The sequence below is a fragment of the Erigeron canadensis genome, chromosome 6 (assembly GCF_010389155.1).
Source record: "Erigeron canadensis isolate Cc75 chromosome 6, C_canadensis_v1, whole genome shotgun sequence".
NCBI lineage: Eukaryota > Viridiplantae > Streptophyta > Magnoliopsida > Asterales > Asteraceae > Erigeron > Erigeron canadensis.
In genome coordinates, this window is record NC_057766.1 from 39,080,941 (window position 1) to 39,103,903 (window position 22,963).

The 22,963-nt window shown below is 34.5% G+C and overlaps 3 protein-coding genes and 1 non-coding gene across 6 annotated transcripts; 2 read left to right on the plus strand and 2 right to left on the minus strand.

Annotated features, from left to right (window-relative positions):
- The first annotated feature begins 3,397 nt into the window (after positions 1-3,397).
- On the plus strand, positions 3,398-13,512 carry LOC122603165 (exocyst complex component SEC8). Of its 3 annotated transcripts, none has more exons than XM_043775796.1 (26): positions 3,398-3,519; positions 3,625-3,711; positions 4,629-5,015; positions 5,237-5,341; positions 5,673-5,782; positions 6,312-6,473; positions 6,620-6,734; positions 6,817-6,923; positions 7,181-7,488; positions 7,592-7,755; positions 7,845-7,960; positions 8,226-8,290; positions 8,424-8,551; positions 8,639-8,688; positions 8,817-8,917; positions 9,142-9,254; positions 9,803-9,910; positions 10,348-10,545; positions 10,718-10,803; positions 11,614-11,809; positions 11,887-11,964; positions 12,266-12,367; positions 12,470-12,544; positions 12,664-12,759; positions 12,848-12,897; positions 12,978-13,512. In XM_043775796.1, exons 2-26 carry the CDS (start codon positions 3,670-3,672, stop codon positions 13,063-13,065), a joined length of 3,150 nt encoding a protein of 1,049 aa, XP_043631731.1. In that variant the 5' UTR covers positions 3,398-3,519; positions 3,625-3,669; the 3' UTR covers positions 13,066-13,512. The 3 variants fall into 3 exon arrangements, with proteins under 3 accessions (XP_043631731.1, XP_043631732.1, XP_043631733.1); XM_043775797.1 differs by having other exon boundaries at positions 3,399-3,519; positions 6,315-6,473; XM_043775798.1 differs by lacking the exons at positions 3,398-3,519; positions 3,625-3,711; positions 4,629-5,015 and having other exon boundaries at positions 5,256-5,341; positions 6,320-6,473.
- Positions 13,513-13,622: 110 nt separating this feature from the next.
- Positions 13,623-16,447, minus strand: LOC122603600 (putative ribosomal large subunit pseudouridine synthase SVR1, chloroplastic). The gene is made up of 10 exons (XM_043776349.1): positions 16,003-16,447; positions 15,787-15,866; positions 15,595-15,695; positions 15,439-15,511; positions 15,241-15,334; positions 15,095-15,143; positions 14,775-14,925; positions 14,615-14,671; positions 14,302-14,357; positions 13,623-14,137 (listed from the first exon to the last, which is right to left on the minus strand). The coding sequence occupies exons 1-10, from the start codon at positions 16,376-16,378 to the stop codon at positions 14,074-14,076; spliced, it is 1,101 nt and encodes a 366-aa protein (XP_043632284.1). The 5' UTR covers positions 16,379-16,447; the 3' UTR covers positions 13,623-14,073.
- Positions 16,448-17,917: 1,470 nt separating this feature from the next.
- On the plus strand, positions 17,918-17,990 carry TRNAK-UUU. The gene has a single exon. It is a non-coding gene; the product is annotated as a tRNA-Lys (tRNA).
- A 252-nt stretch (positions 17,991-18,242) lies between these two features.
- Positions 18,243-22,120, minus strand: LOC122605240 (U-box domain-containing protein 14-like). Its single transcript, XM_043778151.1, has 4 exons — positions 21,700-22,120; positions 21,015-21,131; positions 20,501-20,914; positions 18,243-19,547 (listed from the first exon to the last, which is right to left on the minus strand). Exons 1-4 carry the CDS (start codon positions 21,976-21,978, stop codon positions 18,480-18,482), a joined length of 1,878 nt encoding a protein of 625 aa, XP_043634086.1. The 5' UTR covers positions 21,979-22,120; the 3' UTR covers positions 18,243-18,479.
- Positions 22,121-22,963: the final 843 nt, after the last annotated feature.

Genomic DNA, 22,963 nt, shown 5'->3' on the forward strand with positions numbered 1-22,963 from the left:
AAATCTTTTGTGAGATAAAACTTAAACCCAGTCTAATCTGCCGTTCCAAAACCTGAAATCTGTTCCCGAACAAAATAACAAATAATACTAATGTCCTAATCAATTAAGAAAGATAAAAATAACAACATATTATAAAAGACATGAAAACTAACAAAGTAAACCATGTACCTTGCATATTGAAAGTGAAGAGGAAAAATATTACTAAAATAGATGAAAACCTATTTAAGAATTTTTTTATTTATCAAGTTGCATAGAAGTTGCATATAAACTTTTGTCGTTGGAATTTGATTTGGTTTATAAAGAATATATAAAATAAAAATAAACACTATATTTGCCAAAAATAATGTCTCATTTTAGGAAAAAATCAAAAGGAAAAGTTTAATTTCATTAACTTTTTGTCACGTACATAGGAGTAATTTTAATTTTATTTTTTGGGTTTTTATATTGAAAAAGAATATAGAGTTGACACATAGATTAGAATCCTATGTGACAATTTTATAAAATAGCTTTGAATTTTTAGAGGTCTTATAATCGTTCGGATTCCTACTGTTTTAATAATTATATAGATATAGATTTTCATACAAATGCTAATCGACATATTATGTTTCATGTTGGGTTTGTTGCACTTGTTGGATAATCGATTACTAAAAACCCTCATTTTGATATCAAAATAATAATGCTCAAAACACTCATCTACACGTCGTCAAATTCATATACCGCGCCAAGAAGTAACTTAGTTCCAATTTCCCATTTTAGAATTTAGAGTATACTGATCAACTCCACCATCAAGCAATATCGTCATATGCATGAATTAACATCTATAAGTACTTGCATTTTTGGAAAAGATTAATAAAAGCCAGAGGCACTAACCTCTAAAAAGAATAATCAATAACTTAAAATTCAACCAATTTTATTCAAAACTTATACTACCATACCATCTATCATTGATCATTTAGGCCCAGTGAAAAGCAGGCGCAACCTATGAAGTTACACAAGGCCCAAAAGTCAATGGGGACTCCAATTTCATAACCTTTATATTTATAATATAATAATAAGATAAGTATACATATTAAAGGGTTGAAAACTTGAATCATGTAGTGTACAAGTCAACAAGTGTAGTGTGAGTGCAGACAAAAGCTAATGAGATCACGTTCTCTTCCATTTTCATTTTACTTCCTGTCCACATATTACTTTCTAGTTTCTCCCACTCTCCAATCTCCTAATCTTACTCACATACAATATAAAAACAGATCTCACCAACTTACACCAACAAATCCACGAATCTCACTTATATAAAGATCACAAACGCTAATTTGAGGTAATTCAACATACAAGATGACAATAACCCTTTCTGTTATCTGTTTTCCTTCAAATTGAAAAGGATGAAGTATTATCTTAGATGTGGTGGAGCTGTGGTGGACTGGTGGCACATACACGATGTGGTGGAGCTGTGGCGGAACTGTGGTGGACTGGACAGTGGGTGGAGGACGGTAGTGGATGGTGGTGGCTAGGGTTTAATAGTTTGACTTCCAGTTGACCAACTCAGTCTAGTTCAAACATCGGTCCGGTTCGCACGACTCGACCGGTTCATTCCGGTTCTGTCCGGTTCAAATTCAGCTATCAAATCCGGGTTGGTCCGATCGGATTGCAAAAAAATCCCAGTCAGACCCCGATCTGATCGGTCTGACCGGCCGACTTGAAAACATTGCCAAGGAAAGTATTGTCAGTTTTAAATCAAGCGAATGGTTTCATTTGTAACAAAACCACCCCTCAGATATCTACTTGTTTCGTAGGTTGAAATTATATTTCAAACAAGATTTCAGAAATATCCATAATACTTTAAAATTCAAAACACAAGCAAAAAAGAAAGATGGGATTCTTTAATTCCATTGAGTAATTTATAATTTAACGTTAATTAATTAATAGTTATAACAATTTTGTGCCAAAGCGTTATGAAATCCATGGGAAGACCTCCTATTATCATATTTATATTAATCTATACTATAATCTTAAAATGTAAATTATTATTTACACAAAAATCATAATTTTATTCTAATATTTAATCTAAGGGGGTGTTTGGCCTAGCTTATTTTAAGAGGCTTATGGTGTTTTTGCTCATTTTCCCTAACATAAGCCTATTTAAGTATTTGTTTTAGCTTATAAACTTGTTTAAAAAAGCCATAAGCTACTAATTTAACACTAACTTATAAAACATTTTTTTTTTAAGAAAAGATGATTTGAAGTACCCAAAATCCCCTTATTGTTATTCACTAATTTAAACATCTCTACCTAATATACTTATAATAGCCTTAAATTTCAACAACTCATTTTTTCTCACTTTAAAATCTCAAGCACTCATTTTTTTTCCTCTCTCATCAATTAATCATTTTATTTCTCTAATTAATTCAAAATCTTTTATCTCAAAAACCGTATATCGATCATATGAATTGTATGGGTGTTCTTAAAATTTCATGCTCTTTCATTAGAGATGCCATTCGATATACTTTCGACGAATTTTTAAATCCGAGGGCGGAGCCCGTACGGCTAAGACATTTGGCAATCATACCCTATGACTTGACCTATCACCTCCACCATCTCACCGCCGCAACGCGCGGTCACTATCTCTCGTAAAACATAAGCATAAACAATAAAATAAAAGCTAACCCAAACACCCATAAGTAGAAATGTGCTAACACAATGCATGGTTGTATGGATTTGACGCGAAGACAAAACAAAAGGTAACGACTTTTGGTTTTGTCGACTGCCGGTAATTAATGAGTTTGTAAAAGAAATTTGTAATAAATGCGACTATTGAAAAACATAATCTATTTTTTTTTGTTGGCAAATTGATTAATTACCACACTCTTTAATCTCTTAGTGAACTAATTAAATTCTTATTATTTAATTATTTTTTGACAAATGAATTTTACCTCAGATACGTATGATGTGTGCTAATCGCACAACAAAAGGGTCTCGTACAAGCGGATCTTAAATAGTCTTTCTTACCATACCACCTCCTTAATTGGAAACTACCGTCAAGGAAAACCTACCTAGGCTCAAACTCGAGACCTTGGATTAAATTCTTCTGGAGTCCCGCATAACAGGTTTAGTGAAACACCCATGAGAGTTATTATTTAAGTATTTAACACAAAAATTTTAGTAAAAAAAAAAAGTCAGATTAACTAAAATATAAATTTAATATATATTAATTAAAAATTGCCCTGTAATTTAATGTATCTCGACTTGTATACACGAGAAGTGGTTAATTTTATAATCATTTGACCCCCCTGTATTTCTCGTTTTACACGCGTTTCCTACTAAAAATTTACGAAAAGTCCCAATAACGAAGATAGATTGATTAGTCACAGCCAGGGGGAGATAGAATAGACAAACTCAACCATGGTTAAATATATCTAGTTGTCACTGCCCCTTCTTTCCCCTCCTCAATTTGCTGGACCAGCTTCCCCTCCTCCAGATCTCCGATCACCACCACCGCCACCTCTTTCCTTTCATTTTCCGGTAAATCAATCCTCATCTTCATCCTTCCCCATCCTATTTTTTCGATTTCGCAGTGTATATATAGATACAGCATATACATATATATAATCAATTGGTTACTTGCAGAAATTTGTAAATTGTGATATAATTCGATTCGTTGTGAATTGAGCTATGGGACTATTCGACGGATTACCTGTTCCTCAAGATAAAGCTGTGAGTCCTCATTATAAATATCAATATTTTTTTTATTTATTTATTGATATCATTTGTCATATTATAGGATATCAGTCTGTTAGAACTTACGGAATTCATTTAAATGATGTTATTGTAAGCATTATCAGTTAGAGTTGGATATAAGGTTGTTAGAGATCATTATAACTGTATATATATATATATATATATATTATATTTATATATTGCTATTATTATATGTTGTCACTAGAGTTGATTATAAGGTTGTTACAGTTTCTTAGCACTGTGACTATATGATGTATGTGAGGACGATTGCCAGGTTACGTTATTTTATGCGTTTTCGACTAGACTTGGTTATCACGTTGTTAGAGATCATATTCTAACCATATGTATATATTTGTGGACTTTAGAGGCAATTGTGCAACATATATCTATGTAGTGTTTCTCTTTCATAGGTGGTTAAGATAATAGTGGGGCTTCCAAATTGTATAGTATCTCGCAAAAGTTTATTATGCCTTACGGAAAAAGAAAGAAAGAAAAGCTTGCAAAAGTTTAGTTTATTGTTTTTCTATGTATTTAAACTTTTATAACTTGTAAATTGGTGACATGGTGTCGGTTTTGAAGACGTAGTATCAACTTACATGGTAGCTATGTCAGCAAAAAGTACTGTTACTATAAAAGTATTGATACATTTTATAGATATGAATTGGAATTTTGATGATAGACTGTTTGGAAGTTGGATATATCTAAGTGCACTTAGCTCCGACAAATTATACTCTACACACCCATTGTTGTACGGATATTTATCCAGAGTTGGTTGTTAGAGATCATCTGCAAATGTATGTGTATATTTGAGGACTAACTAGGAAGTGTTCATTGATGTTGAATTGTGGAAGGATTTAATTTTGTGTCTATTGTATGATATGTTTTCATTGCAGTATTTAAGAGATGATCTTGAGAATGTAGACGAAAGTTGGACTGTGGCACGATTTGATTCTTTACCTCATGTTGTCCATATTTTGACTTCAAAAGATCGAGATGCTGAAATCCAAACATTAAAAGACCAAAGTGATATTGTTGAGGAAGTTGTGGATGAAGTTGTTCAAACTTATCATGGTGGATTTAATAGAGCTATTCAGAATTATTCACAGATATTGCGATTGTTTAGTGAGTCTACTGAAAGTATAGGAAAACTTAAAGTTGATTTGGGTAGTGCGAAAACAGTTATTAGTGCGCGTAACAAACAGTTGCATCAGCTTTGGTATCGGTCAATGACATTACGGCACATTATCTCCCTGTTAGATCAAATTGAGAACATAGCTCAGGTTTGTGTTCATTTTCCAACTCTGTTAATTGTTCCATTGAACATCTTCATTTACTTCAAAGAAGATATGACCCATATATAGCGTGGCTCAAGAAAGAGGATATAGTTTTGAATTAATCTAAGTTCCATGCATAATTGTTTCGTAGTTGTTTATAAAGTTTTAATTTCTACTGTAAGTAATTAAACTGAAGATCTTGAATTGCAACTATTCATATGTTTCAGGTTCCTGCTCGTATTAACAAGCTGATTGATGAAAATCAGTATTACGCAGCAGTTCAAGTACATGTTCAATCAGCTAGAATGCTTGAAAGAGAGGGACTTCAGACAGTGAGTCAAATTAGTATTTGTTTAATAAGCTTCTAGGTCACCCTACTTTGTAGAGAGAGCCTTTATGTCATGCGTTGTAGTTCACATTAAAAACCTTGCATGCTGTAAATGTAGAAACTAGAATACATGGTGATTTTCGAATTATAGCTTTAATCTTTCTTCTTCGTAAATTTATTTAAGGGCGAACACATGGAAGTGAAAATACGTTGTCATGGTTTTGGTCTAGTTCACGTAGAGAAGACATGCAACTGAGTATTTAATACTCAGTTCTCTTTTCAGACATGTTTCTAGTTAAACTTAAAATAAGTTACAACCTAGCTGGTTTGGTCAGGTTGGCGCTCTTCAAGATGTTCGATCTGAGCTGACAAAATTGCGAGGAGTTCTCTTTTACAAAGTGTTGGAAGCTTTGCATGCCCATCTCTACAATACTGGTGAATATAGGTAATTCTGTTTTTCTGGTTTTATATCTTTTGACAGTGTTCCTTGCTTCATTCTTTGTATCTTCTGTTGAGTGTATTTTTTAATATTTAGCGTAAATTTTATCATGAAGGGAAAGTGTTGAATTAGCATGAGTATCTCATTGCCATTACTTTCTCCAATTCAACCATAGCTGTTCTTTGCCAGTATATGTTTAAATCTACCATATAATAAGTTGGTTTTTTCTATGTAGTGGCACCTTTTATGTTGCTTATATGCTTTGATGTGGTCTCAATGTTATGTGTCTATATTGCATGGTAAAACAAGCATACATGGTTGTGCCACAATTTGGAAGCATACGTTACATACTGTTAATGTAGAGTATTCTTGCTGCTACTATTGGAGCATCATACGGCTTTGAAAGCAACTATCAATTATTTTTTATATGCTGTGGCTTGCATGATAGGAACTGTTGCTGATACTTTAATACCAAACATATTACAAAAGAATACATTTAGAAGAGGGATTTTGTATAACTGATAGTTTTTTAAAGCAGTTCAGCTACTCCTAGCATGAATGAGAAAGATGATGCTATTCCAACCACAACTGTTGCTGCATATTCAAATAATTCACAATCTCTCTCCCGGAGAACCAGATTGCTGAAAGGTGACAGTCATATTGGTGGATCTGGATTTGCAAGTTCCGTTGACGGAGGGTAAGTGAAAACTCAGTTTTTAATGACAGTTATATGGAAGCCACTTTATCGTTTTGAAGGCATGGACTAGATAAATTTTTAGCAAGTTATGTTTTTAAATGTTAATGAGTTTGAAAGTAATTTATATTCCTTTGAATGTGTTGCAGTTCCTCATATGATGGCCATGATGATGAGGACATTCATGATGGTGCTGACAATACTCTGAAGAATATTCCTCGTCTTCCAACATGGCTTTTGGAATCCACTCCTGATGAATTTGTTGTATGGACTGGGCATTCTATATAACTTCACCTGCTAAATTTGAATTGACAAAGCGTAATATGGGTTTTTTAATTGATTGCAGGAAACAATGCGAAAAAGTGAATCTCCTCTTCATGTGAAGTATTTGCAGACGATGGTTGAGTGCCTTTGCATGCTTGGCAAAGTTGCAGCAGCCGGTGTTACAATCTGGTATTTCTTTCCATATATGTTGCTTTCTTTTGCTAATATACAGTGCTGGATATTCCTAATCAATATGTTGGGAAGTGAATACACTGATGATTTGTTTATTATACTCTGTTCTTGAAGAAAATTGTGTTGATTAATATTTGACTCTCTAGCCTAGAGGAACTTCTAAGGAACAACTTATGCCTTCTTTTTACAAATCTTTTTGTTATATTTTTCAATCAATTACTTGATTTTGATGTCATTCATATCTTTACATACAGCCAAAGATTGAGACCAACAATTCATGAGATGATCACATCAAAAATTAAAGCTCAGGCAGAATATGTAAATTCTACTAGGCCTGGTGCTGGCCACGCTGCTGGAACTGCTACAACAGGCCTTCAGTATGTAAAAGGACAGTTGCAGAGCTACCAGTTACCAAAAGAGAAACATAAAAATGGGACATCGTTAGCTGGATCGCTATTGGCCGTTAGCCCTGTCTCACCTGTGATGGCTCCTATGGGAGCAGCACAATCTGCAACAAAAGAACTTCTTGATTCTATTCTAGATGCCATTGTTCGAATATTTGGTTAGTACAAGTATCTTGGAGGCTTCGAGTGTGTGTTTGCATGTTTGCTTACTTACAATATTTGCTATCTAATCTCGATATGTGCGTTTTATATTTTTATTAGAGAACCATGTGGTTGTTGGAGAGCTTCTTGAATCAAAATCTTCTCAACAAGCACACATGAACACACCAAAGTCGATGGTGGCTGAAATATCCGGGAACCCTGATTCAGAAGCATCTCAAGCCACAGGAGGCTTTACTATTGGCTTTTCCATGACAGTTCTGCAGGTAATTCCACAACAGTGCTACTCTTTTTTACCAGCATATGGATATCAATGTTAGTATTCTGATGTTAAGCTGCAATGCACATATCACAGAGTGAATGCCAACAACTGATATGTGAGATTTTGAGAGCAACCCCTGAAGCTGCTTCTGCTGATGCTGCTGTTCAAACAGCTAGACTTGCAAGCAAGGCTCCATCAAAAGAAAAGAGGCATGCAACTATAGCCTAATCTCAACTATGCTCTTCTGCTTTTTTAAAGCTCATTTTCCTTATGGGTCTTTTCTTTTAGGACTCTGTCTGCTTAATAATCACAAAAACATCTCAAACTTTGAAATCCTACACGAAGTTACATAGATAGTACTAGTCAACTGCTGTGGATAAACAATCATCTTTCTGTATATTTGTGTTACGGATTGATGCAAGTTACACCCTTGCACTTATCATACAGTGAGAATAATGATACTTGTACCCGCAGGGACAAGTCAGATGACGGCCTTACATTTGCCTTCCGCTTCACTGATGCCACAGTGTCCCTCCAGGGTATGGGAGACTATTGCTTTTGCATTTATAGTAACTATATTTCTCTTAATTGCCTGTAATTTACCCTTTATCTTCAGCTTGTTTAAGTCTTGCCGCTTTTAACTCTTGGCGTGGTTCATTCAACTTACATCAGGTGCTGATTTGATTCGCCAAGGACGGAATAGAAAAGGTCAAAATGTCCAAGAAGGTTATGGTTCAGCTTCCCTTCTACCAGAGCAGGGCATGTATCTAGCAGCATCTGTATACCGACCTGTTCTACAGGTTCTAGTCTCTTCTGATCTTTTCAAACTTTTGTTTGCTTAGAAGCATACTATACTTTGAGCCTATTTGACCTTCTTGCTTATGCAGTTTACAGATAAGATTGCTTCGATGCTGCCTCAGAAATATTCTCAACTAGGGTAAGCCTAGTCCTTCCTATTAGAATCGACTAGACTTCTTGTGTATATCTAACCACCAGTGATAGATGGTGCATTATCAATTCTATATTTTTTCTATGTATTTATGCTGTGTTGCTCTTATGTTGTAGGAATGACGGATTGCTGGCTTTTCTAGAAAACTTTGTAAAAGATCACTTCCTGCCAACTATGTTCGTTGATTACAGAAAAGGTGTGCAACAAGCAATATCAAGTAAGTTATCTAAATCCTTATCTTTTTGTTAGTTTTTATAAGCTCTTCTGACTTCAGATGTAATGATTAGGCCATCCAATGTGTTAACCTATTACTCGCCGTGTTCATAGTCACTATATGCATGACATATATTTTTTGGGCTTGAGCTAAACTCAAGTTTACTTTTAGCTTTGTTGTGTTCCTTCTGTCAAAAAACTAATATCCACTTGAAATTTTTTATTTAGGTCCAGCAGCATTTCGCCCACGAGCAAATCCTGCTGCTGCTTACACCTCAGCGGTTTCCAAGGGACGGCCTGTCTTACAAGGACTTCTGACCATCGACTTTTTGGCTAAAGAGGCATGCTTCTCTTATCTTACATCTTTTCAGGAAGTAATTTTGATACGAACCAATGATTTGTATCAAATGATAAACTCAATAAGAAAGATAGGCTGGTATTGGAGAACCAGTAAACTCCTAAATTAACTAAACAAGAACCATAAACTTATGAATAATATTCCACACTCATAATTACAGCCCTAATATTCTTTTTATACTAATCCTATAGCTTGGTTAACAAGCTAACCAAATAATAATAAGAATAAACATATCATAAATATATCAATAAAATACTTTCCTAATAATAATAATAATACTAATAATAATAAAAAATATGGAGACGTATCAGATTTAATGGCTTAAGTATATACTAATTATCAATGTTATAGTACAACCATGATTTAAGCAGCTGAGTAAAGTTCTGGGTACATGTGAACTGCAGTTTTCTGAAATAATTTAAGTAAACAGAGAATGACATATGTAAAATTATGTGTGCGCCATCTTGTTATTGTTATCATTATTTACAATTTCGATTGTACTAATGTGTTTTAAGCATGATTTTAATGTAGGTGCTTGGGTGGGCTCAAGCAATGCCCAAGTTTTCTGGAGACCTTGTGAACTATGTGCAAACCTTTCTTGAACGAACATATGAAAGATGTCGGGCATCATATACAGAGGCATGACTAATTTCTTACTTTCACGTTCATTAGTTTTTTGCATTATGAAAATTGTTTATTATTTTATGAGTCTAAATAGTAAAATATTGTGGTTTAATAAACCAACATAAAACTTACATCTTATGTTCACAAGATAGAAAGGATACAATGCAAAGCAACAATATGTTTTGAATGACAAGTTTGACTAATATGGACGACTAAGTAGTAAGTAATATTACTAGCATGAGAAGACCTTCACGTATGTTATATGTTATACATACATTTAACATATAAGTTATGCAACAATTTCCGTGTTTAAACCTTGTATATATGCACATCTATACAGTAGTGCATTCCCATATTCTCAGTTATTAACAATTGCTAAAGCTAGTTATCATTTTGTTGGAAAAATGTGCATTTATGATATTCTTTATCTCATTATGTATGGTATCTATCAGGCAGTTCTTGAGAAGCAAAGTTATATGCTTATCGGAAGACATGATGTTGATAATCTGATGCGTCGTGATCCAGCAAGTGTGTTTTTACCAACTTCACATGCTCACGTCAGTGCAGATAACCATATTGTTGACGCTGAAACTGATGGGGTTGACCTGGAATTTAGTCAACTACTGATGAAACTAAGGCCAATCAAACAGGTCAGATTTTTTTCTAAGTTTTACAGATTCTGATTTTTTTGGCTGTTCTATTAAAGGCCAAAGGGTATTTGAGTCTATTTATCCCACTCGGCAGTAACTATCCGCTCTTGGATTGTTGTTAGTCGATAGCTCTAATCTTGTATAAGCAACACTTACAGTAACCTTTTTGCAGGAATCTTTGATACGTGATAACAACAAACTTATATTGTTGGCATCCCTTAGTGATTCGTTGGAGTACATTGCCGATTCTATAGAAAGGTGAGTTCATATTTAAGTGAAATTTGCCTTTGAGTTCATGTTCAAAAAATTTTAACCATTAAATAGTACATACATATAAAGACCCAAAACTAAACGTCGCAACTCTCGAATGGATATTTTGGAGGGAGGCAGGACAATTAAGTAATCTGAGGTTAAAGCGTTACTAAAAAGGAGCAATAGCATTAATATGAATCTAGTGAAATCAAATTGATACACTTATCTTAGGCACAAAGCTATAAGATTTTAGCCTTGTGGTAGTTTAATGATTTTTTTGGTTTATTAGATTTCATCAAGGTTCTTTTAGTTTTATAACTTTTAATAGATTTATAGTTATGTGACCATAGTTTGAGGCATATTTTAAAAAAGGTAAGATGTGTTGTGTTGTAGTCAAGGGTGATGCCAATTGATGGTCAATTGGTCATTTGCTCCTGTTTCAATGCTTAGAGTACTAGCAGCGGACGTATCCACATAGTATAAATCCAAATAAGAAATTATGTGTATATTACTTCAGTACTTGTGTGGGAGAGATGCATTATATATTATCTGATTGATATGAACTAACAAGGTCATTAAAAATTAGAGAATCTTGATGTAATGACGCTTGAGATCAAACGAATTTCTACCCTGACTACTAACTCAAATGGGTTGACATATCCTCCATAAATTTTTTAAAAAAAAAAAAAAGAAAGAAAGAAAGAAGACTCTATGTTAGGTCCAAAATGTCAAAAAATTTTCTTTTTCTTTAAATCCACATTCTTCCATTAGCATCATGACAAGATACATTTGAGATTACTACTCTGCTATTTACAGGTTTGGGAATGCATCAGGAAAACCATCTGATCAAACAGAGAATGATGTCAAGCCAACACATCCCCGTCATAAACGAAGTGGCAGTGTACCTCATAAGGATCTGGCTTCTTTCGCTGAGGATTACAGAAAGCTGGCAATTGATTGCCTAAAGGTTTTACGTGTAGAAATGCTACTAGAAACAGTTTTTAATATGCAGGTCTGTCACATTAAAATAAAATATTTAGACCATGAATTGGAGGCATATGTTGACCTTTGAACATTGCATGTTAACAGGTAATGGCAACGAGGGAATACTTGGAAGACCAAGATGCCGAGGAACCTGATGATTATGTCATATCTTTAATCACCCAGGTAACTGTTGTGTCCAACTTTTTTGGCTTATGGGTTAGAACAGAGTAACAGACCAATTAAAGCTTGAAAAGTGTAAAATCAAGATTAGAAAAAAAGTTACCGGTTGTTTCAGTTTTTGAGTTACTAGATGATTTAATGGGGTTGCAAATCCAAGTTTTAATGACCTAAGTGATCAAAGGAAGTCTGATTACTTATAAGGGACGATATAAAAAGAATTTATTCGAACCCATAAGCCTTTTCTTTTTTTCCCTTTTCATCATATCCAAGTTGAATTTTCTATTTTTGTGTTTTGATGTTATAGATAACTCGTAGAGACGAAGTCATTGCTCCTTTCATTGCTCCAACCAAGCGGAATTATGTATTTGGTGGAATATGTGCTGTTGCATCACATGCATCTATCAAGGTTCATACATCTTCGTTCTGAGTAGCTAAGATCATGCCACAATGTTGACCGTGATTTTTTCATTTTACGATTGTTATATATAATGATTCCCTTTTTTTTCAGGCTTTGGCAGAAATGAAACACATCAACCTTTTTGGGGTTCAGCAAATATGCAGGAATACAATTGCATTAGAGCAGGTTTGTCACTTGTTTTGTGTGTGTTTCTTATTAATTATCTATTGTCAACTCCAGAAAAAATCTTCAATTGTCTAGCTTTGTGATGGTTCTGACAATTTGAACATTGTTTGATGTTATAGGCTCTTTCTGCCATCCCCTCGATTGATAGCGCATCTGTGCAAACAAGGTTTGATCATGTCCGAACTTATTATGAACTACTAAACATGCCAGTTGAGGTAATTCATTCGGATCCATATTTACTCAACCACATCCAGCTTGTTCTGTTCAGAATTACATTTATAGGCTTATATTTTTTGCTTGCAGGCTTTGCTTGCCTTCATTACGGAGCATGACCGCTTATTCACTGCCATAGAGTATGTCCTTTCTCTGCTCATTTATTCACTCGTAATTTGTTTCATTACTACGAGTATAATTTCTCACTACCTTGTTTTAGGTACTACAATCTTCTAAAAGTCCAAGTCCCCGGTCGGGAAGTTCCAGATGATGCCAAAGCTAGAATGGCCGAAATTTTACCTATATAAATAGTCCAGAAAATAAATTACTGATATAGATTCATCTTGATCGGAATGGGGGTTCTTTGGTTCCTGGTTGTGTTAGCCATTGCCTGATCGAATTAGGTACTCTTGGTCCAAGAATTTTAGAACCTGTATATAGAACTCTTCATAGTTTCCCACATACGTCCCGTTTGCCCGAGTTTGTCTAGATTTTTTATCTTGTTAGATATTGTTTGTGTTTCGGTTGGTAATCTTCTCCGGCAGTATCAATTTTGTATTCTTTTTTGTACTTGTTACAACTTATAAGGCTCTTTTTGTCTGTTTGTCACAAAGTCTGAGTAATTAGTATGTATGTCCTTGTAAAATAATTGTCTATTCTTTTGCTTATCATCAAGAACATGTTTCCTTCCGATGAAAATGGAAATGTTACTGTTAATTTTATTTTGGTTGAAATTAGTTGGTTATTGTTTGAAATCCCTGTCTCTTTCCCGCTTCTTTTATGTGAATAAGATCTTATTCTTTTTATGAGCATATTTTTTTTTGTATATTTATAACAATTGATCTATTATATCCAGTAGACAAAATGAAAGCAAGAAATGACCATCAGAATTTCCGGTAATACACTGCCTACACAAGCAAGTTTGAAATGAAAATGAATTATTGAATTACAACTACTAGAGAAAACCATGAGTACAAACTAAGGATGACATTTAATACTTGACGTGCTTTGAGGGCATGAAATAAGACACTACTCTGGCTCAAGGATCATGTAATAGTGTAATACTATCAAAAACAGCATAATATACCGATCTACTAAACTCCGGTGTTCCAACAGACAAGGGAACTCTACTGTACCCGGCCATTTCTTCGTATGATCACAAATTGTGTTGCGCTCCATTTTTAATACAAGAATAATGGAGGAGGTTGCAAATCGTCTCTCTGCAAATGGTATTGAACTTTTGCAATCCCAAACATCTGAGAATCCTTTCTAGAAGTTTGATCTGCATATAGGATTAACATTTCCAATTCTGCAAATTACTTCTCGCCCCAACCTAAAGTCTTCAACTGAGGTGGCTTTAATTCAATGTACTTTCCAAACCTATCGGTAAACAGAAAATACGTGGCAAGATTTAGCAGCAAAATTTACTAGTTATGTAAGACCTCTATCTGGAAAGGCCACTTACAGCACAAAATTGTTGGGAGAAAAAACAATAACAATGGTCAACTTTATAAGGCTCAAAACTGAAACTGTTTCATACTTACAAAAGATCTGGTGGAAGCCTGAATGCACCAATACGTATCCGCTTCAGTGAATAGATCTGAGATATAATAGATAAAACAACAGAAGTCTCAACAATACACCAAAAATAATGGTTCTCTTCTTGATTTACCGGCTAAAGAAAATGTGATAAAGAAAGCCCTCATTAGTCATTATGATATGGGTTACAAGTGCCAAAATTGAGTTGGCAGATAGGCTTTCAAACGAATATGCTTTGACTTTTAAAACAAGATTATTTCTTGCTTTTGAGGTCTTACATTTGAGGAAATGCTTTGTTTACGAGGATAGGAACCATACCTGAAGCCCAGCACTTCTAACAAGCTCTCTAACTTCATGATTTCTTCCCTCATGAACCTAACCATAACAGCTTTTATTTAGAACAGAAAGCAATAAAAAAATAGTGCAGAGCTACTTAACAGGATATGCATATGGAATTAAACTGTTGTATTTAGCATACCACAATGCGAAGACGGGCTCTTGATTTATCAGGCTGTTGTGGCAGAAGTTCCACAGCATCTGGAGTACAATGGACACCATCGATTACTGTCCCCTCGCTAATTGCTATTAAATGTTTTTTATGCACTGTTCCGTCTATTGTTGCAATGTACCTTGAATCACAAATAAGGCAAACATCATTCAGACCTTCTATATTGTTAAGTCACATATCTGTGTCAACATCTTTTTAGACAGACGTGCACATTTATAGATTCATAGTAAGAAAGCAGAACCTCTAACGATTCCTGGAAATTTACAACTAGCAAGAAGACGGAACCTTACTCCTTGGATAAACCGGATGAAGGATGAGAAATCTTCTGTGCAAATTCCCCTGAAAAGCATAATGACCAGTTAAAAGCTGTGTATCCAAACAATACTACACATATCCGGTAACCTGCAGCGCTAACAGATGTAAATGTGTAGAGTACCATCATTTGTCACAATAATTAGCCCAGTTGTGGCAACATCAAGACGTCCCACAGTAAATAGGCGCGGTTTTGGTTGTCCAGGATTTCTTTTGTCCTGCATAAAGATTCAGAAACGTAGCATTGAAGGTGCAAAACTATATGAATGAAAAAAGTAACTTTTATTCAATCAAAAACACATGATGTTTATATAGAACTTACCCAATTTTTCATATAATCATTAAACAAAGATACGACTGATTTATTTTCGTTCTCTGCACATGAACAAATGTACCTACAAAAGCCATCCATTCAATAAACCGCCGATACACATAAAACACTAATTCTAAAACTGCGATTAAAAAACACAAAACAAACCCTTTTGGCTTGTTGAGAGCAAGGTAGACCTTTGGAGGCAGTTTCTTAGGAAGGCGGTTACCGTTTACATATATCATATCTTTCTTAGGATCAACTTTAGTCTGCACATACATTATCAAAAACCAATATCAATATAGCGATAAAACGATTCTTTACAAGCTTATGTAAAGAAAAATAAGCTATTAATCAAACCTGTGGAGTATTGCATACAGAACCATTAACAGTCACACGACCGTCAAAGATTAGCTCCTCACAACTCCTTCTAGATGCCACTAATTTCACAAAAAATATAAATCAATAAAAAAAAAAAAAACTAACTAAACTTTGAGACAAGTATTCAACAAGGTCATATTCATAGCAACAAAAATCAGGGTTGAGGGATATATATAATAATATAATGAAGGGTACCTCCAGCAGCAGCAAGGACTTTACTAAGCCTCTGAGAAGAAATTTCTCGAAAGTTTTCATTATAAAACCTTCTAGCAGCTTTGGAATACCTGGGTTCAGAAGTCAACTCTCTTGTTGTTGACCTCACTTTGTTCTTTTTGGTGGCGTCAGAGGTGACGTGGAGATGACGTGTGGTAGTATTGCTGGTTTGTATCCATGATGATGGTGATGGTGGTGGAAGAAAATGAAGATTGGATGATGATAATATAAAAGATGATGATGTGGAAGAGAGAGACAAGTGGTGTGTGAGGAATGTACGGAAATGAAGATGGTGGTTGCTGAGAATTGAGGATGATGGCTTGGAGATGGTGGATAGGGCTATTGTTACTGCCGCCATGGAAATGGCGGTGGTTGATGATGCTGCTGGGGGTTTATCGGGTGGTTTTTGTTCACCGGTTTGTTTCTTTCTTTGGACCAAGAGATAGATAAATTTATTTTTTTATTATTATTATTTTTTTAAGTTGTCATCGCAATAAACAATCTAGCTTACATTATTTTAATCGGGCTTGTATTAGAGAGCCTCTCACCCTCAATACCTAATAGGAGGAGAAACTCTCAACTAAATCGTCCGAACACTCACACTTATTTGGAATAAAATCTACCCCTTTGCAGGACTCAATTTGTGAATACATTTTATTTTATTTTTATATATCTATCAAATTGTTTTGTTTTTACAAATAAACGAAGGGAATTCTCATAGGATTATACTCGTAGTACAATAAATCAATTCGTGAGTTTGTGATAGTACATGACAATTTCTTTTACATCTCTTAAAAATCAACTTAAACAACATATTGTTGTTAGTATTATTAGACGAATGTCCGCACGATGCGATGGTCATGGTGGTAACGATGAAGGTGCGGCGACGGCAGTGGTGGCGGCTATGTGGGGCGGTAACGATGGTGGTGCCATGGTGGTGAATAAATTGATGTAAGAGGAGTTAATATGGTTTTTTAAGGGTAAGGGGATCTACATTGTAATATATGTCATTAAAGGTATTATAGGTAAATATGTGAACCTGTTTAAATTAGTGAATAAAGAAAAGAGATAAAATGATCATTTTAAAATCTTAATTACTTAAAATGGAGGAAATGATAGTTTATTTTATAAAGTAGTATATATAGTACTTTAAAAGGGAAAAAGAAAATCCTTTTTTATTGTGATGTATACACTGAAGTTTAGGGGAAGAGTTTAACGATTATGATTGATCTAAATTGAAAATGATTCGTCATTTAAAAACATTATATAGAAAATCTTTCATATCATATTAAAAGTTAGACATATATAATTGTAGATCAACAACTTGTTAAACATAAAATAGAAAATCTTCATATCGTACAAATATATTATTAACTATCAAATATGTTTAAGAGCAACTTATTGTTAAACATTTTTAAGAGTTAATAACATAGTTACTGTAACATTTATTTATGTATTGATTTGAATAGTATGTGAGGTTATAAGATAAACTATGAATGAATACTATAATCTTTGAGCATATTCAAATGCTGACTCTTAACAAATTTCTCGATTGATGCTTCTAGATGTAAGGTTTCAACTGTCTTAATCTTTAAGAACACGCGGACTTGAATTTTGAAAAACATAATTTTCATATGGATTGATGTCTATTTTTGAAATAACTCATCTACAATGACCAGATCCTCCATTATGTCTTTCAAATTCATTTCAACAGTGTACGTTTTGATTTTTGATTAAGAAGGTTCAAAGGCTTAACAAAAACACTAACCCTTGAAGCTTAAATACCCAAACATCAATTTACAATAATTGTCCCGATAGACTCTATCATTACGAAACTAGTTATATAAAGTATACTGAGTAAAAACATATATCAATAAATCTGTTAGTAACATAAGTTGCCGTTCTAGCTCAGTTGGTAGAGCGCGTGGCTTTTAACCACGTGGTCGTGGGTTCGAGTCCCACGGATGGCGTTTTTAAACTCCTTTTCACTTTTATATCCGAGAGAACATGCATAAAAAACTAATTTTGTGCCAAAGTTTCCATGATCATATTGATTCTTTAAGTTAATGATAATGTCTACAGAAAAGCAATTAAACCTTTGAACATTGTCAACTTGTCATTCTTCGTCGAGACCAACCTGTCATTGCTAGTAACTTTATATTTTTGCTAAACAACAGATTACTTGAAGTTCCTGAGTTCTAACTTCTAAATGCAATCGTATATAACACAAGCAGAAAACGTCTTAATTAATCAACAACCATACACTTCGGAAACTTAAAATGTTCTCAACAGATGGTTAGGGCGAGTACAAACCTCGCCCTTTAACATATCATAAATTATGCAGAGTACGCCTTTTCCTATATTATACCTTTTGTACATTAACAAAAATCACCTTTCTCTCACTTATCTTGACGTATAATTATGTTCATTAAATTTTACAAGCACAATGCACGGATATGTCAAGAACTGACCAGGGTTTCAACCGTATCAATTCGTTGCAGAAGTTCCAATACGCTTCCCGCCTTTCTCTTAGCTCTATCTGTTCCATTTTCAGACAACTCCTTCAACACCTCTTCTGCTCCAAGCTCCTTCATTATTTTCAACGACCGAACATCACCTGCACACAATGACCACAAAACCGCTGACCCGTTCTCCCGGTTTCTGGCTGATCCGGTCCGTATTACTTCCACCAAAACCGGCATTGGCTCAGCTTCAGCAATAGCCATCTTCCCTTCATGGTGGCTCGCAAGTATAGCTAAAATCGCCAATGCCTCATCCATCATCCCACCGCTGGCATCTCTCAACAATTTCATTAAAGGTGTCACGATCCCTCCCCGAACTGCCCGAACCTTGTTTCCTTGATAGATACAGAGGTTAAAAATGGCAGTTGCGGCATCTTTTTTTCCTCGAGGTGTCCCTTCTTGAAGCAAATCGATAAGCGGTGGTATTGCACCAGCGGCACCAATAGCAACTTTGTTTTCATCCAGCACAGACAAGCTAAAAAGGGTGGCAGCTGCGTTTTCTCGAGCTTCTGTACTCCCATTTTTCAAAACATCTACAATTTCGGGTATTGCTCCAACACTCACAATAATGCCTTTGTTAGCCTCATTTATTGACAAGTTCAAAAGGGCGGTGACCGCGTGTTCTTGAGTCCTACCGTCACGAGATGATAGTAGTTCTACCAAAAGTGGAATAGCGCCAGCCTCAGCTATACATACTCTGTTATCAGCGTTTCTTTTGGCTAATAACCTAAGCTCTCCAGCGGCTGATCTTTGTTCGTCTGAGTCCCCGATGACAAGTTTTTGAAGTAATGACCCGATCACGGTTCGATCACACTCTGAACCGCTGCGTCCTGGTTTATTGTTAGATTTGGGCAGCTCAACCCCATTACTATCGCACCATAAAGCAATAAGACTCTTTAAGACATAGTTTGGAGTCAACGCCGTGTGTAGCAATGTTTGTTGAGTTTTTGGGCATGTCTTGTGTCCAGCGTCGAGCCATTTTTGAATAGAGGACCTCTCATACGTCTGCAAAAAAGTAACAAAACCAAAAAAAAAATGAGTTGACTTAGATACGGACATATCCATATAAAGGATGTTCCAAAACGGAAATGATTTACTGACTAGGAAAGTTTAGCAACTGAACAGGTCAAAGTTAAGTAAAAGAAAGCTATTATATGTACCGTCTTGCTACATATAATATGTATTTAATTACTAATATCACAAACAGTTTAGAAAGGTTATTCAAAGTCAGAAAATTACATTGTTTATTATCATTGTCAACATAATATACATCAGAAACTAGTCTAAATAGGCCGCCAGATTTTGGGTAGGTTTTAATGAAGGTTGACATTCAAAAGAAAAAAAAAAAGAAACTAGTCTAAATATATTAATATATGAACCAGAAAAAGTCTGAAAGAAATGGTCCGTTCACAGAAAGGAAACATTCAATCATACACCCGTAAAATAATATCAATAATTGAAGCAGAAACAACATAAACAAGTTTACACTTTCAACCCATTTACTGATAAATAAGTTGATAGCGTACTTTTGGGTTATATTTATCATTAATGGGTCAAGATAACGTGGCTAAAAGGAACCCAAAGTATAAACTTTAATGCATGAAGCCTCCTAGAAACATCCAAACACGATTATTTTCATAGAACAGACTTTATAATCCTATTTACCGCACTACTTATTCGTATAAAATGGACAAAAAATGTTTACATGTCAACCCGATCTGTTTTGACCCATATCATTACCCAACATGCCTAATCGGTATGTACTGTCGACAGAGAAGTATTGCACTGGTATCTAAGTCACCGATTTTAGCCACAGTTAAAAAAATAAGTTCCCAAAAGTTGACCTAATCATATTCTAAAGGGATGGAAATCACACATTGCAACCTCCCAGGTTGACTGGATTGAAAAAAGACCCTTCAAAATGTTGCATGATAACATTATGATACTAATTATCATACCTGCCCAGTTGACACAATCACGGGATCTTTCATTAATTCAAGAGATATGGGGCAACGAAAGTCATCTGGAATAACAGGAGAACGATGCCTCATAACACTCTTTTCTCCCTCCCCAATATCAACTTCGGGATTTCCCAGCATCACACAATCTTTAATTTTCTTGAGAAGAGAAGACATTAACTCAAAGCGATCTTCAGGATGGCCACCAGTTGATATGACCATATCATGAATTGCCATTGATTCCCTCTTTAGATCATTAACCGTTGTAAGATACATCTTTTCAGATAGTCTTTTGACTGCTTCAAGATCAGGCTCATTTCCCTTATCGACAATGCCTAAATCTTTTTGAAGCTGCAAATCAGGAGAATCCATTCGTCCTTTCGCTCTTTTAAATTGCACCTGCACAAGTTCAATCTGATAAAACCGGCACTTCGGTTAGTTATACAGAGATAAAAAAGAAGAAAAAATATGTTGGATTCAAATTGAGTTATTATTCTCTTTGAAAGAAAGAAACCTGTTCACGAACTTCCTCAGTTAAATCGAGTCTCTCATAATGAATTTGACTCAACGCTTCTTCAATCTGTGTTGTTACTTCGTGAAACCTGCTTGCACTTTTCTCAATTTGAAGCGCCTATGAAACGAAACAACCAACTAGTTTATGCTATAATCATCGATCTTTACAAATTGTTCTACATACATGAAGTCTTGAAAATGAGATTTTAAGAAAAGAACAACTTCGACTTATGAGGTAGAAATGCCTAGCATTAAACTTCAAAACCAACAAAAACTTAAAATCAATATACCATTCAGAAGCACCAAAGGTAAGTCCGAACTAGTGGACCGAATCACAAATGGCTATAATGCTATGCCAGCCCAAACATCAAACAAGCTTTGAGTTTTCCTAAAACGACAACTACTAGGCTACTAACATAAAACACTATAAGCATTCTAATAATGTATAAATCAAAATATAATCGTTATATGAACTCTCCAAAAACTAACATAAAAAATCATTCTTGCACCAATATATACTACTCTCAAAACCCCCAAAATACAGCATAACAAAAGACAAATATCAAATTTTGGGAAACACCCAACAATCTAATCACACTTAATTACAAAACCCACAAACAGAATTCAATTTCACAACATATAATAAACACATAAATATAGAAATTCACAAAAATCAAGAAAAAAACCTGAAAAATCTTGCTGCCATGATTGACCGATTTAAGGAGTTCCAAAGCCAAATTCAAAGCAATCCTTAAAGCTAGTAATCCTTTAACATCACCATCTTCAAGTTTTTGTTGACTATTATCTTTAAGTTCCTCAAATAATGGACTCAAAAGCTTCACCCTTCTCATCAAATTTCCGTACATCTTTCTTGAAGCATTTCTGCATTCAGATAACTCTGATATTTCTTTGACCAAATCAACCAGTTGACTTACTAAATCTCCCTCATCTTGATTATTAGCCATTTACCAAAATCACACACAATTTGAAGCTGGATATAGAGGTTACAGTTTAGATGAAATTTGGGGTTTTTGAGAGGAGCAAATAATATGAGTTTGAAATTTGTAAATTGCCGAAGTATAATTATTGGGTGATTTTGATATTGATTTTGAGTTTTATGGTAGGTTGGTTGGTTGGTTAATAATTATAAAGAGAGAGGAGAAAGTCAAAGGGATTCTTTTCTTGTGAGTAAGAATAAAATATTTTAATTAACAGATGTTATTATTAGTGGGATGGAAAAAAAAAAATTCCGAACCCCACGGGAAAAAACAATACCCGAAACGTTTGGGGTGGGGCGGGGCACGCTTATCGGGTCACGGGTCGAGTTTCGGGGTATTTATCGGGTTTTTTTTTATTTCGGGGTAGGGACTGGGACATGCTTACCTAACACCGACCCAAACCCGATAGTGTATATATATGTATCTATATATCTATTAAAAGAGTAGAAAACCTAACCTTCTAAAGCCCTCCTCAATCTTAAACTCATCTTGAAACATTGTCACGTAGGATTTATCCTATGTGGCATCTCCATACTTTTTTGTATATATTTATTTAATTTAAATAGATAAATAGATTTGATTAAATAGGTAAATATTATATCAAATGTACAATTACAATTTATTTATTGTTTCATCCGATATATTTTAAAAAGTATATTTACGAGGGACGTAATATATGCTTATGTAGATGTTGCCATTGTGATTTTGCTCCACAAAGTTATTGGTGTTTATTTTTTTAATTTTTTTCTTTACTATTATCAAAGTGATGAATCAATTCACTTATTGTTATGTGGATTTTATAACACAAATCTATCTATTTATGTATTTTTCTTTTGTGATATTAGACGACCCACTTTCTTGAATTCGGCTAACTAATCTATATATAAGAATTGATTATGTATAATTATTTATATGAAGATGATAACGATTTTATGAAGTTAAGGTTAGATAG

Coding starts and splice junctions, on each gene's coding strand:
- LOC122603165 (XM_043775796.1), top strand. CDS start 3,670: ATGGGACTATTCGACGGATTACCTGTTCCTCAAGATAAAGCT. Junction 5,016..5,236: donor AAATTGAGAACATAGCTCAG/GTTTGTGTTCAT, acceptor CATATGTTTCAG/GTTCCTGCTCGTATTAACAA. Junction 7,756..7,844: donor TTTCCATGACAGTTCTGCAG/GTAATTCCACAA, acceptor CACATATCACAG/AGTGAATGCCAACAACTGAT.
- LOC122603600 (XM_043776349.1), bottom strand. CDS start 16,378: ATGGCGGCAGTAACAATAGCCCTATCCACCATCTCCAAGCCATCATCC. Junction 14,672..14,774: donor GAGCCCGTCTTCGCATTGTG/GTATGCTAAATA, acceptor TGTTATGGTTAG/GTTCATGAGGGAAGAAATCA. Junction 14,358..14,614: donor TTAGAAGTGCTGGGCTTCAG/GTATGGTTCCTA, acceptor ATTATATCTCAG/ATCTATTCACTGAAGCGGAT.
- LOC122605240 (XM_043778151.1), bottom strand. CDS start 21,978: ATGGCTAATAATCAAGATGAGGGAGATTTAGTAAGTCAACTGGTTGAT. Junction 21,132..21,699: donor ATGGCAGCAAGATTTTTCAG/GTTTTTTTCTTG, acceptor TTCGTTTCATAG/GCGCTTCAAATTGAGAAAAG. Junction 19,548..20,500: donor TGATTGTGTCAACTGGGCAG/GTATGATAATTA, acceptor ACTTTTTTGCAG/ACGTATGAGAGGTCCTCTAT.